Source organism: Oryzias latipes, chromosome 22 (genome assembly GCF_002234675.1).
Source record: "Oryzias latipes chromosome 22, ASM223467v1".
NCBI lineage: Eukaryota > Metazoa > Chordata > Actinopteri > Beloniformes > Adrianichthyidae > Oryzias > Oryzias latipes.
Genome location: NC_019880.2, coordinates 25,473,874 through 25,489,186, shown reverse-complemented (window position 1 = coordinate 25,489,186; position 15,313 = coordinate 25,473,874). Strand labels below are relative to the sequence as shown.

Here is a 15,313-nt window from a genome sequence, read left to right as displayed (position 1 = left end):
AGATAAAACATGCAGCACCTTTCTGAGCTTCACTCCTCGCTGCGTGGTCAAGAGGGTGATAGGAGGGTAAGAGGAAGGGGGAAAGTGTGTCAGAGAATAACATGCCGGAGGTGATAGAGTGTGGTGCGGGTTATCCGATGGAGAATGTACTACAGAGTACCACGGGTTTGAATGTTTTAGCTAAATCTGGGCTGCTCAGTTGTAGTTCTTGAGATGTACCACCCTGCCTGTTTTTACGGTGTCTACCCTTTTTGCTGCTGATTACCAGGATCAGGTGTGCTTAGTCAATCAGAACATGGAATTACTGAATCAGCGATTCATCAGAAAGGTGAAAGGAAGCACTAGAAAACTGGATGGTGTGCTAGATCTCAAGGACCAGAAATAAGCAGCTTTGAAAAACAAAAGCAGAAGCAATTACTTTCAAATATTTTTCTGAAATTTGCATTCATGTTTTCCCTTAATTTTCCTTATAAAATTTTAACCCTTGTGCTATCCTAATACCCCACCCTTCCATCGACGTGTTATCCCTACCATGACAAAGGTGGATAAAGGTGGAAAGATTTCATGTAATCCATGGACACCGGTGAAGATCACAAATCACTGAAGAAAAAAGGTTCAGAGCACTGTCTAGTGGGTCTACACGACCCAACTCCCAACGTTAAAGTGCCTAGGATAGCACAAGGGTTAAGGGTCACACAGCAGCAGGTATTGTTGGTAAACACTGTCCTCTGCTGGACAATGCACAAACTGCTATTAATAATAAACCATGATCTAAATAAAATAAAGAAGCTTTAAGAGCTTGACCTTTAAATTATACGAATGCAAGTATTGATCTAATTGATGTAATCTGTAAAAATGTCCAAAGGATGTCTGCACAACATTTAATTTGGACATTTAAATTAAAAATCAAAATCTGATTTAAATAAGAAATCATTTGCATTTCCTCCTATATATTTTAATCTGACAGCACTAAACATGTCATTGTCTGCACACTAGTGTGTTGGCGCTGTGAATGTTCTGAGACAGTCATGCATCTGATATATACTCACCAGTTTGGCAGACTTGGTTGTCTCCAAGATCTCTGAAAATACAAAAAGAAGAAAAAAAGAAAACAAGTGTCTGTAGTTATGTTTACTGTTAATAAAAGTTGTTTAGCTCTTGAAGTTATTTAAGAGTTAGTTTCAGTTGGTAACACTTATTTTCTGGTAGTTACAGTTAGTTTCAGGGATTCACAGTTAGTTTCAATTGGTAACAGTTATTTTCAGGTGGTAAAAGTTTGTTTCAGTTCGTTACAAATTGTTTCAGTTGGTGGCAGTTAATTTTAAGTTGGTAACAGTTAGTTTGTGTTGGTTATGGTTAAGTTCCGTTTGTGGCAGTTTTTTTTTTTTGTGTAAGTAATAGTTATTTTCAGTTGGTGGTAGTTGGTTTCAGTTAGTAACAGTTATTTCAGTTAATAACCGTAAGTTCCATTTGGTGGCAGTTGGGTACTGTTAGTTTTAGTTGGTGGCAGTTATTTTTAGTTTGTGGCAATTGGTTTCAGTTGCTGGCAGTTTTAGTTTTTTCAGTGGCAGTTATTTTCAATTGTGAACAGTTGATTCAGTTGGTGGCGGTTGGTTTCAGTTGATAAATTATTTTCAATTGGGTACAGTTAGTTTAAGTTGGGTACAGTTATTTTCAGTTTGTGGTAGCTGAGTTTAAGTTTGTAACAGTTAGTTTAAGTTTTGGCAGGTGGCTTCAGTTGGTAACAGTTATTTTCAGTTAGAGGCAATCGGTTTCAGTGGGTAACAATTAGTTTTAGATTGTGGCAGTTTGTTTTAGTTGGGTACCGTTAGTTTCAGTTGGTAAAAGTTATTTTCAGTTGGTGGCAGTTTGTCTCAGTTGGTAGCAGTTATTGTCATTTGGTGGCAGTCATGTCAGTTGGTAACAGTTATTTTCTGTTGGTGGCAGTAAGTTTTAGTTTATTTCAGGTTTTAGCTGTTCGAGTGTTCTCCTATTATGATAGAAAAGGTTTTTAAGATAAGGGTTTTTCAAATCTTTGTATTTAAAACCAGTTTACAGCTAAGATCTTTTTCTTTGTTTTTTTTTGTGTGTGTGTCTGAAGTGTTTTTCCTGAATTTTCCCTACCATGTGGGACAGGGAGCACACAATCCACACCTATGACACTGAAACAATTGATCTGGGTCATTGTTATAAGGTCAACTGTAATGACCATACATCTGTGAGAGGATCTGTGGTTTAAATGATCATTGATCCTCTAGTGCAGGGGTCGGCAACCTTTTTTACTCAAAGAGCCATTTGGGACCGCCCCTAATGAAAAGAAAGCACCCGGAGCCACAACCCGTTTTGACATCATTATATATATTATGCATGTATATATTATAATATTATATCAAGGGTGCTCATTATGTTGATCTTCAAGGACATGAGTGTAGATCGCGGGCCAGAAAAGATAAAAAAAAGTACTTCTTAAAAATCCACCAGCCAATCAAAATCCTCACTGAGAAGTACGGGACTTGATTGACATGTAGATTGGCCAATCGGACATCCTCTTAAACATACATCACTGCAAATGCACATTTTGTTCTTAAAAGGATGATACCGCGGCCGCGTTGGGAGGAGCCACCAGCTGAAGTTCTGGTCTGATCGCTACATGGAGCGATGTGTTTGTGAATGCATGGTAGACACTGAGAATGTGGAGAGATCAGGATTATTATTTTGAAGAGTTCTACTTGGTAATCATGTTTCCATTTTTGAGTTCATAAAATCATCCCAGAGAAAGTCTCTGCTTCAACTCCTGCAGGGAAAGCTGCGTTTCAATCTGACGCCCGTGTTTGCATCTCTCTGACAGAGTTTGAAGCCAAAGCCCCTCCTCCGCCTCTTTACCTGCTTTTCCTCTCTACCTGTTCACCTGTTCACATCCTCTGCAGCTGAGAGTTGTTTCCCCCCGCGCTCCTCAGTGTGTCCTACACAGAGAGCGCAAAATACGGTAGTCGGGATAGTCGCTCCAGAGCAGCACAAGGATGAAAGAGCCGGATGCAGGTTATAGCGGGGATAGAGCGGGTTAAGCAATGAATGGAAGAAGGCGGCCTGCTGAAGAAATATTCAATAGTGTACACATTTTATTATTAGTCTGAACTATCTTTTATTTAGAAAAAATCTTTTATTTTGATAAATCAGTCCAGTGCGAAAAAAACCATCAACAAAAGTTATGTTGGGCGGTTTTTGGCTGGGTCTCGCGGTTTTCAGATGACTTTTGGGCTGGAAAACTGTGACTCTATCTGGCAACGCTGGCGCAAACTCTCTGTCATCTGTTGCTCTCTGCCCCGCAGCTCGTCAAGTTCCCGGCAGAAGATCACTCCGGACCGCGTGTGTCCTCCTGCTATCAGCTCTGCAGTTCTCGCCCGATAAATACGAGCTCATTTAGGAAGCTGGTTTTGACGTGGTACGCGCTTCGTACGGAGCCAGCAGATGAAAAAACTAAAATAAAATTTAATGATTATAAAATACTCATTATTTTATCCAAAGTCACAGGGAGCCACAACAAAAGAATGAAAGAGCCACATGAGGCTCCGGAGCCATGGGTTGCCGACCCCTGCTCTAGTGTAATGATTCAAGAATATGCTACTTTTTTCTAAGCTCTCGTGTCTGGACTAATGTTTTCAGCACATTGGCTTAAAGACTGTAAAATATGTTTGGTAAACTTTAAAATTTGGCAGATTGCTCATTTGAATCACGGGTCACATTATCACATTAGGGCTCTCACCTTTTTTGAGGACCCTGCTGGAACTTGGTTCAGGAGTATCTGGAGATGTGGTGTCGGCAGTGTCATCCACCAGCTGGATCTGATATGTACAGATAAAAAGTCACTTGAAACTTGCAGACAGACTCAGTGATGGTTCAGCTTATTCACTATATGAGGGAACTGGACTGAGAAACTCCTCCCTCGTTGAGTTCCAAACAGGAAGTACCCATTGGTTCTAAGAAGCCAAAATCCTGTAGACTTCTATGGAGAAATAAACAGCCAACACTTAGTCATTGTACTTGGCAGGATTACCATTCTTGCTCTGTTACCTTTTTTTTAAAAACATTTTCTTGCTAATCCTTTTTTTTAATGCCAAGAATGTTAATGTTGCTTAAAGTGCTAAGTGCACCATCAACTATCTCAGAAAAACACATTGCTCAAGATGTTAATTAAGCTAACAATGCTAATATTGCTAAAAGTGCTAGCCGTAATGCTCAGTAAGAACGACGAACTGTAAAAACAATGTGGTCTTGCTGTCCATGACTGCTGCAGGAAATACATCGGTCCAACAATGTATTTAGTCAGCCACCAGTTGGTGGCTTACAATAGTTGGGTATAGTGTTTTTTCTGGGCTTCATTCATTGCCACATCACGGAAAACATGGATGATGTTGAGGAAGGAGCTTGGGTTTATACGTTTTCCAGAGCTCTACTGAGGTGCAAGTAGGCACGTTGCCGTGTCTGGGTTCACCAGATCCTTCAGTCTCTTCCAGTGCACTTCACTCCTGCAGTGGGAGCTGCTCCTGGGTCACGGCTGTTTCAAACGTTACTTCCGTCTGTGCCCCAGTTTGAGCATTAATCCGAGAGGGGAAAAGTCAAAATGAAAAACTGTAGCAAACCAACTGGGGCAATCTCGGGCAACCCCGTGGCCCCAGCGGGTTCAGAAAATGGATGGAAGTTCAGGACAAAAATCCTCGCATTGAGCAGCCATATTGGATTTATTTTTCTACCCTTTGATCAAGTCACTGAAAATGTCACATGCTTAAAGCTGAGTCCTTGTTTGGTTGACGCGCCTATACTTCGCCGTGCTCCACCCATGCCCAAATCGCATCACAGGACCTCAGATCACTTCTGTAGATTGACTCAACATTAAAAATATACACCACTCGACGCGGGTCACGTCCAGTATGAATGCAGTATTAGTCTTCATAAGGTTTTCACAAACTGTTGTTGGAATTTTGGCCCATTCCTCCATGCTGATCTCCTTTAGAGCAGTGATGTTTTGGGGCTGTTGCTGGGCAACACAAACTTTTGCCTCCCTACAAAGATTTTCTGTGGGGTTGGGTTCTAGAGACTGACTAGGCCACTCCAGAACATTGAAATGCTTCTTAGCCACGTTTCACCTTCAGTGCCCTGGCTGATGGAAGGAGGTTTTCACATAAAATCTGAGGATTCATGGCCCCATTCATTCTTTCCTTTAAATGGATCAGTCGTCCTGATCCCTTTGATGAAAAACAGACGCAAAGCATGATGAATCCACCCCCATGCTTTACAGTAGGTATGGTGTTCTTTGGATACAACTCAGTATTCTTTCTCCTCCAAACACGACGAATAGAGTTCTTACCAAAAAGTTATATTTTAGTGGAGTTTGGAGTGTGACTGTTTGAGGTAGTGGACAGTTCAAACAGGTGCCATTAATGCAGGTAAGGAGTGGAGGACAGAGGATTCTCTTACAGAAGAAGTCACAGTTCTGTTAGTCAGAAATCTTGCTTGTTTGTAGGTGACCAAATGAGCGACCTTGGTCACCTTTCAGGCAGATTACTCTAGAAGTGTTTTACTCGTTTACTCCCCTAGGGCAGTTCAGTTAATCAACTCACCTGTTTAGCATCCTATTTAAGTCCAGGTGGGCAGTTTTTCACTCTCTTCCTTTACTGCAAGCGCTGCATTTGTCGCCGGTTCTCCACGCTCGCTGTTCCCTTCTCATTTTCAGCGTCATGATGTCTTCCCCCCGTTCTTTTCGGATTGATGATCCCCCTTCTTCTGGTGTGGGAGCGTCCGTCTCCCCGCGTCTGTCCCTCCTTTTTTCAGCTGTTCAACAGGTGGTGTCTCGGCCCCCGGCTCATCTTTCGCTGCCGCGGTTCTCCAGCGAGTATCTGCAGAGGGAGCATCCTGCAGTATTCGGGTTGTCAGTGGCGTTCCATCGGTAGATGTATTGGCCTTCTTGAGTGCCGTGATCACCGGAATCTCTTGGTGAGCGGCGTGCTGCCATCTTTCGTGCTTCTGTGTTGAGGTTTTTCCGAGTTGTGGCTCTTTCTGGTTCCTGCTCGACCCGCTCATCGGTGACGTCACGCCCCTAAGGACCCTGGGATTTGCAGTTCTTTTTGTTAAAAGTACCTAGTGCATTTTCTTAAAAACCTGGTTCATTCTGTGCTGGCCTTGTTGTGGTGGGTCTATGTTTTTGTTTCTTTTCTGTTAAAGCCGTGTACATTTAATAGTTAACCTGCATTTTGGATTGGTCATCTATGGACCTGTCCCATCTGTGGACATTTTACTTATCGTTGGTCTCTTTATGCAGCATCTGTGGCTGCTTTTCTCATTTTAATTCGGTCCGGAGACAGAAACCTTGTGTCGTCACGACTGCATGCTCACATGTCTGGTTCTGCTCCACCGTTTCTCCCTTGGGGCCGGCTGGTTGTGGACAGCCACCCTGTTCTGTGTTCCCCATGGGTCCTGCCCTTGCCTTCAGGGAACTAACTTCAGCCCCCTTATGAATGTGTCAGTTTTGTACGTGGCCCTGTCTTCTCAACCTCACAGATATTTTGTTATTTTCTCTCTGGTTGGTTTATTTATGGCTGGTTTGTTGGGGGCTTTATGATGGACTCTTTCCAGGGCCCCATTTTTTCCCGTTTTTTGAGTCAGCCCTAAGGTGGCCACTCGGACGTTTTAATGTTTGACGCGATTATGTGACAACTGTCGGCGCCTCGGTTCATCCATTTTGGGCATCAGCAGCCTAAAGGCCCGTAAACACCAGGACGAATATTCGCCAGGCGTTATTCGCCAGCGTTTTTCGCCACGTTTTTTGTGTTCACACCCAGGCGATTTTCGCTGACGATGAGCCGAGCGAACATGCAATTTCATTCCCTGACATTAGATGGCGCCTAATGTAAACAGAAATACTCCTGTACACAAGGTGGCGCTGCGCAACTTTACGCTTCTTAAAGTTGCTTTTCAATCAGAAGAAAAGAGCAAGTATTTACGCGCTTGTCAGAATCATACAAAGAAAACATGAATATTTCAAGCACCAGTAGCTCCAACTGGTGCTTGGTTCGGGGATATTTTAGAATGTCCGTCATTATTTCTTCGCGGCAGTGTAGACGCTACTTGGCGTCTATCTTCTTCGCTGGTATGTGTGCTCAGCAAGGCAGTTTTGTGTTTGAGCGCCCCCAAGTCGTGTTTAACTGTAACTTCAGAAGCTCCAGACACGTGTGCAAAAGCGCCATTCTCATTGGTCGAATAGATTTCGACGCGAGGCGTCAAAAAAAAAAAACTAACGTTTTTTCGCGTCGGTGTGCACACTCTCATTGGTGCCCTTTGTTTAGTCGCGAGGCGTTAAACGTCGGCGAAAATTGCCGGCGAAATTCGTCCCAGTGAGAACGGGCCTTAATTCCTCGTGATCCTTCCGGTTTTTGTTTTTGCACTTCGGCTGACCTTGCCATCTCCATGATTATTTCACCGGACGCAGTGCATGGCTGGGGAGGCGGATTTGTTGATGTTCCTACTGTTCTGCCTCTCCATCCCTCCCAGTGGCGTCTTCTGGCTTAGGTGGCGCTCAAAGTGTTATGTAGCAGTTTACCTTTCGGCTGTCGTATCAGTCATGTTTTTTACTTCATTTCTCGGAAGCCCTGCGCTGGACTTGGTGTAATCCTATGGGCACCCCTTTGTTTTGCATCTTCTCGATGTTTTCTCGGTGTTCTATTTTCCTCCTTGTTACCGGTCTTTTGCGACTCCGTGGTCGCGACTTGTTTTCGAATCTAGGTTTCCGCTTTATTTAAGTAAGACGTATGGTCGTCCGACCATCTGGATTAATTTCTGCCGTGGATCTCTGGTTTATTGATGCATGCATGCCTCTCTGCCACTATGTCATCCCTCGCGTTTTTGCAGCACATCGTTTATTTGATCTTTGGTTGTATAAATAAGAATTTGTCGCCGTTGGACCACCTGAATTTTGCTATGTGCATTATTCCCCATGGTCATCCGTTATCTTGTTTTTTTGTTCTGGGTAGTTCAGTCCTGGACCTCCGTGTTCCTCCTGTTCTGGATGTTTCAGTCTTGCTTTCTGTTCTCTACTTCTCGATGCTGGGAGTGGTTTTGTTATGACGATGACTGTTTCAGGTCTTCGGTCTCCCTCCACTTGTTTTCTGAGACTGCGCCTCCATTGGTTTTGGGGACATTTTTTATGAAGACTGGTTTATGAATGTCCGGCCGCCGGAAATTTAGGTCGTTAACCCAAATCTACAGCTCTGATGGTCATTCATGGATCATGTGGTTCTGAGAGAATTTAGCCGTGGATTATTTCAAAGATTGTGTTTTAAGAAGTGCGATGATAAATAGTTATATGCGTCATCGTTTGACATGGTCTAGTGTTAAATAACTTTACATTACGAGCTAATTTTATCCTGGCTGTAGAAACTATATCACTGACACTCTCTAGCTTCAGTTCCAAGAGTAAAAATTTGTGTCGCAAACCAGTCCTCAGTCTGCCCTGTTTTCAAGCAGATGACCCTATCCATTTAGAGACTTGTTGTCATCTGCCTCTGAAATGCATGAAGTTCAGCCCAGCTAAAATATTATCAAAACCTACGATCCCTCAACGATCTCATTTGTTCTTCTTTCGCAGTATCCAGACACCCCTTTGCTAAGTAATATTTAAGTTATCTGTGCTCTTGTTGTCCATCTATTTGAGAACCACAGATATCAAGAACAAAGCATCAAATCCAGCCGAGCTGCTGTCCATTGCTACGTGAGATGTCGACCTTCCTCATCTACGAATCTCCTTGCTCCTTGGATACCCTTCCATTCCCCTGCTCCTTGATGGCTTTCTGAAGGTGCGTCCCTCCGGAAATGACAAAGATTACTTCTCTTACCATTGGTGCATATATAATGTTTTTTTTGGTGTTAAGATTACTTGCAGGTGCCATATTTCACTGTCGATTCTCTGTTAGAATCCATGGTTCTGGTGGTTTTCTATAGTGCGATGAATACAAAAATAGGACCTTCTCCTTAAACTCACTACTTGATTTCACTTTCTCCGATTTGTTTTTTAAAAGCACTCTTATTCCCTTTGTCTCATGCATTCTAAAAACTGATCAGTTTCTAAGTTATGTATATATATATATATATATATATATATATATATATATATATATACATTGCCAAGACTAATACTGCTTTTTCTTTATCTATGCATCGCTTCCTGAGCCTGCGACCCCCAACTCCCCGGTCAGCACTTCTGTTTCCGGCGGATGATATCATTGCCCCTGCTCTCCTTGTTCTGGTGCCACAACGACGACTGCACTCCACGTACCTATTTTTGCACTGAAAGTGATGGGGAGGTGGACCCCCTCTGCGTTCCAATGAGACTTTTGATCTGAATCAACCAATATGTTCACGGCAGAATGAATGTAAATTCTTGGATTTAGATGTTTGAAAACTATATTTGCCAGGTGGAAGCCTTAAATTTAGGATGTTCTTAAGTTTGTATTATAGTATGCAAGGGAGCTCAAATTTGGAGGTTTCTTAAGCTTGTATTCTATGCCAGATGGAAGCATCGAAATTATGGCTGTTAAGCTCGTTCTTAATTCTTAGAAAGAAACTTCGAATTAATAGATGTTACTAAGCTCGTATAATTATGCCCGATGGAAAAAGGTTTATTGCCGGTAAGCTCATTTGTTCAATGGAAGCATTGAATTAATCGATGTTACTTAAGCATGTCATTGTATGCAAGTGGAAGCATCGGATTGGATGTTAAGTTAGTGTTATCTTACAGGTTGGTCCATGGTGGTTCAAATATTACTTCCCTACAGCGTTTTGCGGACATGGGCTCTATGTTAAATTTTCTTGGCTCTTTTCTCTTTTATCTAGGTAGTATGTTCCCTTCATAGCGCTGTACTCGAATGGGAGCGGCCCAACCGTCAAAGGTGCCGGGTCACACATAGCAGTTCCACTAGATAGTGTGTTCCCTTCGTGGCCCTATACTCGAACAGGAGCGGCCGTACGGTCAAAGGTGCCGGGTCACACATAGCAGTCATACTTGTAAGTCTGAATATGGAATGCCGCCGAAGCATACTTCATCTTATTACACACTGATTATACATTTACATTTTCTTCATCCTTGATGATCTTTGGTGTTGGGGGTAGTTATTACCCAAAAGTTTTATGGAAATCTCGTCTCATGGAATTGTACGGAGCCTTATGCCAGACGAAAAGAATGTGAATGCCAAACGAAAAGAATGTGAATGCCAACTTAACCCTTTGATGCGCAACACATCCACACCCCCTCTAATACGCAACATGGGTCTAAAGTGACCCGCATTCATTTTCTATGTAAGTTTATGATGGCTGAGTTTTTATTTTGTAGTATCTTTTAAAATATACATATTTATTTCTGGTGAATATTCCAAGTATTCATTACATATCTTGCTTTTTATTAACCCAGAATACTATTTACATTGTTCCTTTCATACTTAATGGATAATAATGGTTTTTACAACAAATTTACATCCACTGATCAAAAACGACCCAGTCATTCAAGTGTGATTTTAATCAAATTACTTAATACTATTATAATAACATTTGATTTGAAGTACGGTAATATTTTTGCACTGAGTTGGGCCAAACATTTATTTCTTTAATTGAAACATGGTTATTTTTATTTTGTAACGCATACTTCTGACAACATAACATGTCTAATAATCTGAATGGTATCAGTATTTTAACAACTTTAAACTGCTGTCAAATATCTGTTTAACTATTTGCGACCTTCGTTTTTACATGCTCACAAATTATAATGTGATATTTGTTCTCTGCACAAAGATCTGGTGCAGTGAGAACACCAGCTTTTTGACTTTTCTGTCTTAGGAAACTTGGCAGATCGCACACATCTTCCTCTTCCTTTGACCCTCCTGTCTGATGCTCTCTTCAGGCTGGATGGTGGCTCTGTTTGTTTTTTAAACCCACATTTTCCCATTGCTTGAAAATACTAATAATAATGGATTGAATTAATCTGCACTTTTACACGCGCTCAAAGTTCTTACAATATGTCCATTATTGATTCACTCTTCATTCATGTAGCTACTGTTGTAGCCACAGCTGCCCTGGGGCAGACTGACATAGGTGTAGCGGCCATTTGGCACCTATGGTCCCTCTGACCATCACCGGGATCATTCATGCTCATTCACACACCAGTGGAGCTACAATGGAGGCAAGGAGGGTGAAGTGTCTTGCCCAAGGACACGACAGTTGACTGGGGGAGAGCAGGGATTAAACCACCGATCCTCCGATCATTGGCTGACTTGCTCAACCACCTGAGCCACTGCTGCCCAAACATGCTTTTGGAGTTGGGGTGTGCCCTCAATGTGCCTCTTCAAATGTGGCATTTGAAGAGGGACTATTTTCTTCATCCCGCTCCCACCCGCATCCGCTGAATTTCTGACCAATCCCGCCCGCTCCCGCAACGTATGCGTTACACTCCCGCCCGCACCCGCAATATGTATGTCCACTCCCGCCCGCACCCGCAAAACTCATAGAATTTAGTCCCGCACAGTAATAGAGATGCATTGATTTTGTATCGTCTCCCGTCCCGCAGGAACAACACGTATTTGTATTGATTTTACTAAAGCCTCATCTTTTCATGCATTCCTCTTTTGTGTAATTTGCAACTTAATTATTAAATATATTTCACAAATCCTTTTCGGTTAAAATTGTGCGTGTGTGCGCGCGCAGACAGACGGCCTGAAGCACACTCTTAGTAAGAGGCGGGGCGGGGCGTTGCACACCCCCAACAACAGGTTAGATGACAGAGGCCATTGGGCGTCTCTACCTGGTGCCTTCACGGAGCTTTAGTACATAAGAATCCAACAGCCGCACAGCCTAATGTAGTACGCTAATATATATTCATGAGGTATTCATGGCAGCACTGATCCCGCAGGGTTTTTTTTTGCCTCCTGCCCGCAGCACAATTCAAACCGCCCAATCCCGCGAGATTTGGGTTGGCCCAATCCCAATACAGCCCTCTACCATGGGCCACCTCTGTGTTCTCCACTGGCATGAATAGTTTCTGATCATTTGATCAATTGTGTCCACACCTCATTTTGATTTGTTATAGTACTGGATCACTTCTGGTTTCTTCTTCTGACTGTTGTCATCCACCGCTTTGTTATAATGCATGGTGCTCAAGAGGCACAAAAAAACAAGACATTTTGAACATATATGGAGGAATAAATGATTAAATGTAATTTATTTCAAAGTTATGTTGTGTAAATACTGACCCATATGAGAAATAACATAGAAAATGAATGTGGGTCATTTTGTACCCATGTTGCGCATTAGAGGGGTAGTGATACAAAAACAGTTTTAACCCTTGTGCTATCTTAGGTGACCCCACCCTCACATTGACGTGTTCTCCCTACCATGACAAAGGTGGAAAGATTTCATGTAATCCATGGACACCAGTGAAGATCACAGATCATTGAAGAATAAAGGGTCAGAGCACTGTGGGTCTAGATTACCCAACTCCCAATGGTAAAGTGCCTTGGATAGCACAATGGTTAATTAAAAAATTAATAAATGAAAAATATAAGATAATCATGTGTGATGGTCTAAAACAAGTTAATTGAGGAATACGTTGACTGCTGAATGACAATATTAATTTATTGCAAAGATTTTCCCGGGTTCCGGGATGTGGGTTTTTGTTCAGTTTTGATTCCATTTGGAGGCATTGGTTAACAGTTTTTGCTTCACTTTTTAGACTTGGTTGGCCGTTTATCTTTGTGGACCATAACATTGGCCTTTGTAGTTGGTGTTCTGTTGGCTTTGGGAACAAGAGCATTTTTAAAGGGCAGTTGTTGTCTGAGCAGGAGTGCTCCAACCCTCAGGCAGACTTTGGCTGGAGGCATCAGTTGGAGGTGGTGTAGGCGATGGTGTGGGAGTGCAGGCTGCTGCAGCTGTTGCCAATGCTACTAACCCCTCTCGGGCGGAGGCAGGTACTGTGGTTCCTGCTGCCATAGCTGGTTAAGGGGGGAGCAGACCCAACTCTTGTGTTCCAGACTGGGGTTGCCACGGAGGAGCTCTACTGCCCATCCAGTGTGAGTAAACACCGCGCTCTTGATTAAGTCACTTTGAATTTGTATTGGCACTTTTTGAGTGCATTAAGGCCTGTGTGTCCTGACCAAAACCTTTGAAGTCAGTGCTTAAGCACATTGCCAACATTTCGTAGGACACAAACTGTTAACCAAACTTGTGTTGAATTTTGTTTGGTGCACCACATTAGTTGTGTAGTTAATTTTGACTAGTTTGTTTTGTGTGACTAGTTAAAGACTAGTTTTGACGGGTGCGTGTCTTGCGGGGCGCGCACCCCTAGTTGACGGGTGCGTGTTTTGCGGGATGCGCACCTCGAGTTGACGGGTGCGTGTCTTGTGGGGCGTGCACCCCGAGTTTGCCGGGTGCGTGTTCTGCGGGGCGCGCACCCCGAGTTGACGGGTGCGTGTCTTGTGGGGCGTGCACCCCGAGTTTGCCAGGTGCGTGTTCTGCGGGGCGCGCACCCCGAGTTGACGGGTGCGTGTTCTGCGGGGCGCGCACCCCGAGTTGACGGGTGCGTGTTCTGCGGGGCGCGCACCCCGAGTTGACGGGTGCGTGTTCTGCGGGGCGCGCACCCCGAGTTGACGGGTGCGTGTTCAGAGGGGCACCCACCCCGAGTTTGACGGTCGCATGCCTAGAGGGGTACGCGTCCCGAGTGGACGGTCGCGTGCCCAGAGGTGTACGCGACCTGAGTTTGTGTGATGTGTCTTATGTGGTCAATTAGTTTGTGTGGTGTGCTGTGAGAGCTACCACTGTGTGTGTGTGTGTGCGCTTTACTTAGGGTAACAACTTCTTTTTGAAAGAAGTTTTATCTTGGGTAGGGGGGTGTTACGGCTGTGGCCGTATTTGATTTTGTTTTGTTTGTTTGTTCTGTGTTTTGTGTATTTTTGTATCAGAGTGGGACTTCTGTGTTTTGTGGATCTTTGTTTGTATGTCTATGATTATTTGCAGGTGTGGTGCTGAGAAGGGTGTGGCCTCCAATTGGTCCAGAGCTGGTGGAGGCAGCCTTAAAAGCACCATTTGGATATGAGGTGCCGTGTAGGACATTATTCAGAATTAGCATTCACATACACATGTGAAATCTCTTACACACACTAGTGAAATGCTTGTATACATACAACTGAAAATGTATTCATTCACATACACATGTGAAATCTCTCACATACACATGTGAAATCTCTCACATACACATGTGAAATGCTCTCACACACACTACTGAAAATGCTCTCACATACACATGTGAAATGCTCTCACACACACTACTGAAAATGCTCTCACATACACATGTGAAATGCTCTCACACACACTACTGAAATCCTCTCACACACACTACTGAAATCCTCTCACACACACTACTGAAATCCTCTCACACACACTACTGAAATCCTCTCACACACACTACTGAAATCCTCTCACACACACTACTGAAATCCTCTCACACACACTACTGAAATCCTCTCACACACACTACTGAAATCCTCTCACACACACTACTGAAATTTTCGACAGAAACGGAAGGCATTTCAGTAGAAACGGAAGTTGGCTGATTATCGCGAGATAATCATTCATCTGAATCATTCGAAAATGGCAGCCGGTTGCGCAAGGAAAACCAACGAAACGTGTAAGTATATTAAAAAATATCCAGTATCTGTTGTAAAATATATTTGTAAATACTTAAGATGATGTGTTTAATATGTTATATTCCTCAATCAACAACCTAGATTGTTTTGAAGCTCATCAATTTTAGTAATGCTAAAGCTAACGCTAACGCGAATTAGCGCCGAAGGCTAAAAACAAACGCTAGATATTACATCAAAAAGCAGTGACTTCTAACCGTAGTCACAAGTTATTAACACATGTTTTAAATGTGTTCATATATGTAGGGACAGACGAGGATGAGGAAAATCCGATCCATTTGCGGATGGAGAAAGATAGCCTGTTTGTTTTCAAGCTAGCTCGTGCCAGATGGGTAGAGACACATGATCAGATTTGACTTCATTTTAATAAACGGTTAATCGTTGTCGTACTGGGTTAAAGGTTTATGTTAAAGACCCAGAAGAGAGAGGAGGAAAGGGCTAGAAGGGAGGAACAGCGACAGGACAGTCTGTTAAGTTTACTTGAGTTGAAATTATTGTTCTAAAATGTAATGCAGCCATTGTTTTTCCAATTTGTTTAATAAATGTATGAACAAAAATGAATAATTTACATGTATTATTTA

The 15,313-nt window shown here is 42.9% G+C and overlaps 1 protein-coding gene across 9 annotated transcripts in view; it reads right to left on the bottom strand.

The window, feature by feature from the left end:
• LOC101166919 (dynactin subunit 1) overlaps positions 1-15,313 on the bottom strand; it is a 59,337-nt gene that overhangs the window by 30,019 nt on the left and 14,005 nt on the right. For 5 of the 9 annotated variants that reach the window (XM_023951326.1, XM_023951328.1, XM_023951329.1 and 2 more), the window contains exons 3-4: positions 3,764-3,842; positions 1,050-1,081 (exon numbers count right to left, since the gene is read on the bottom strand). In XM_023951326.1, the coding sequence (XP_023807094.1) occupies positions 1,050-1,081; positions 3,764-3,842 (111 nt within the window). Of the gene's footprint in view, positions 1-18; positions 40-1,049; positions 1,082-3,763; positions 3,843-15,313 lie in introns of all 9 variants that reach the window. The other 4 variants (XM_023951323.1, XM_023951324.1, XM_023951325.1 and 1 more) reach the window with 1 other exon arrangement.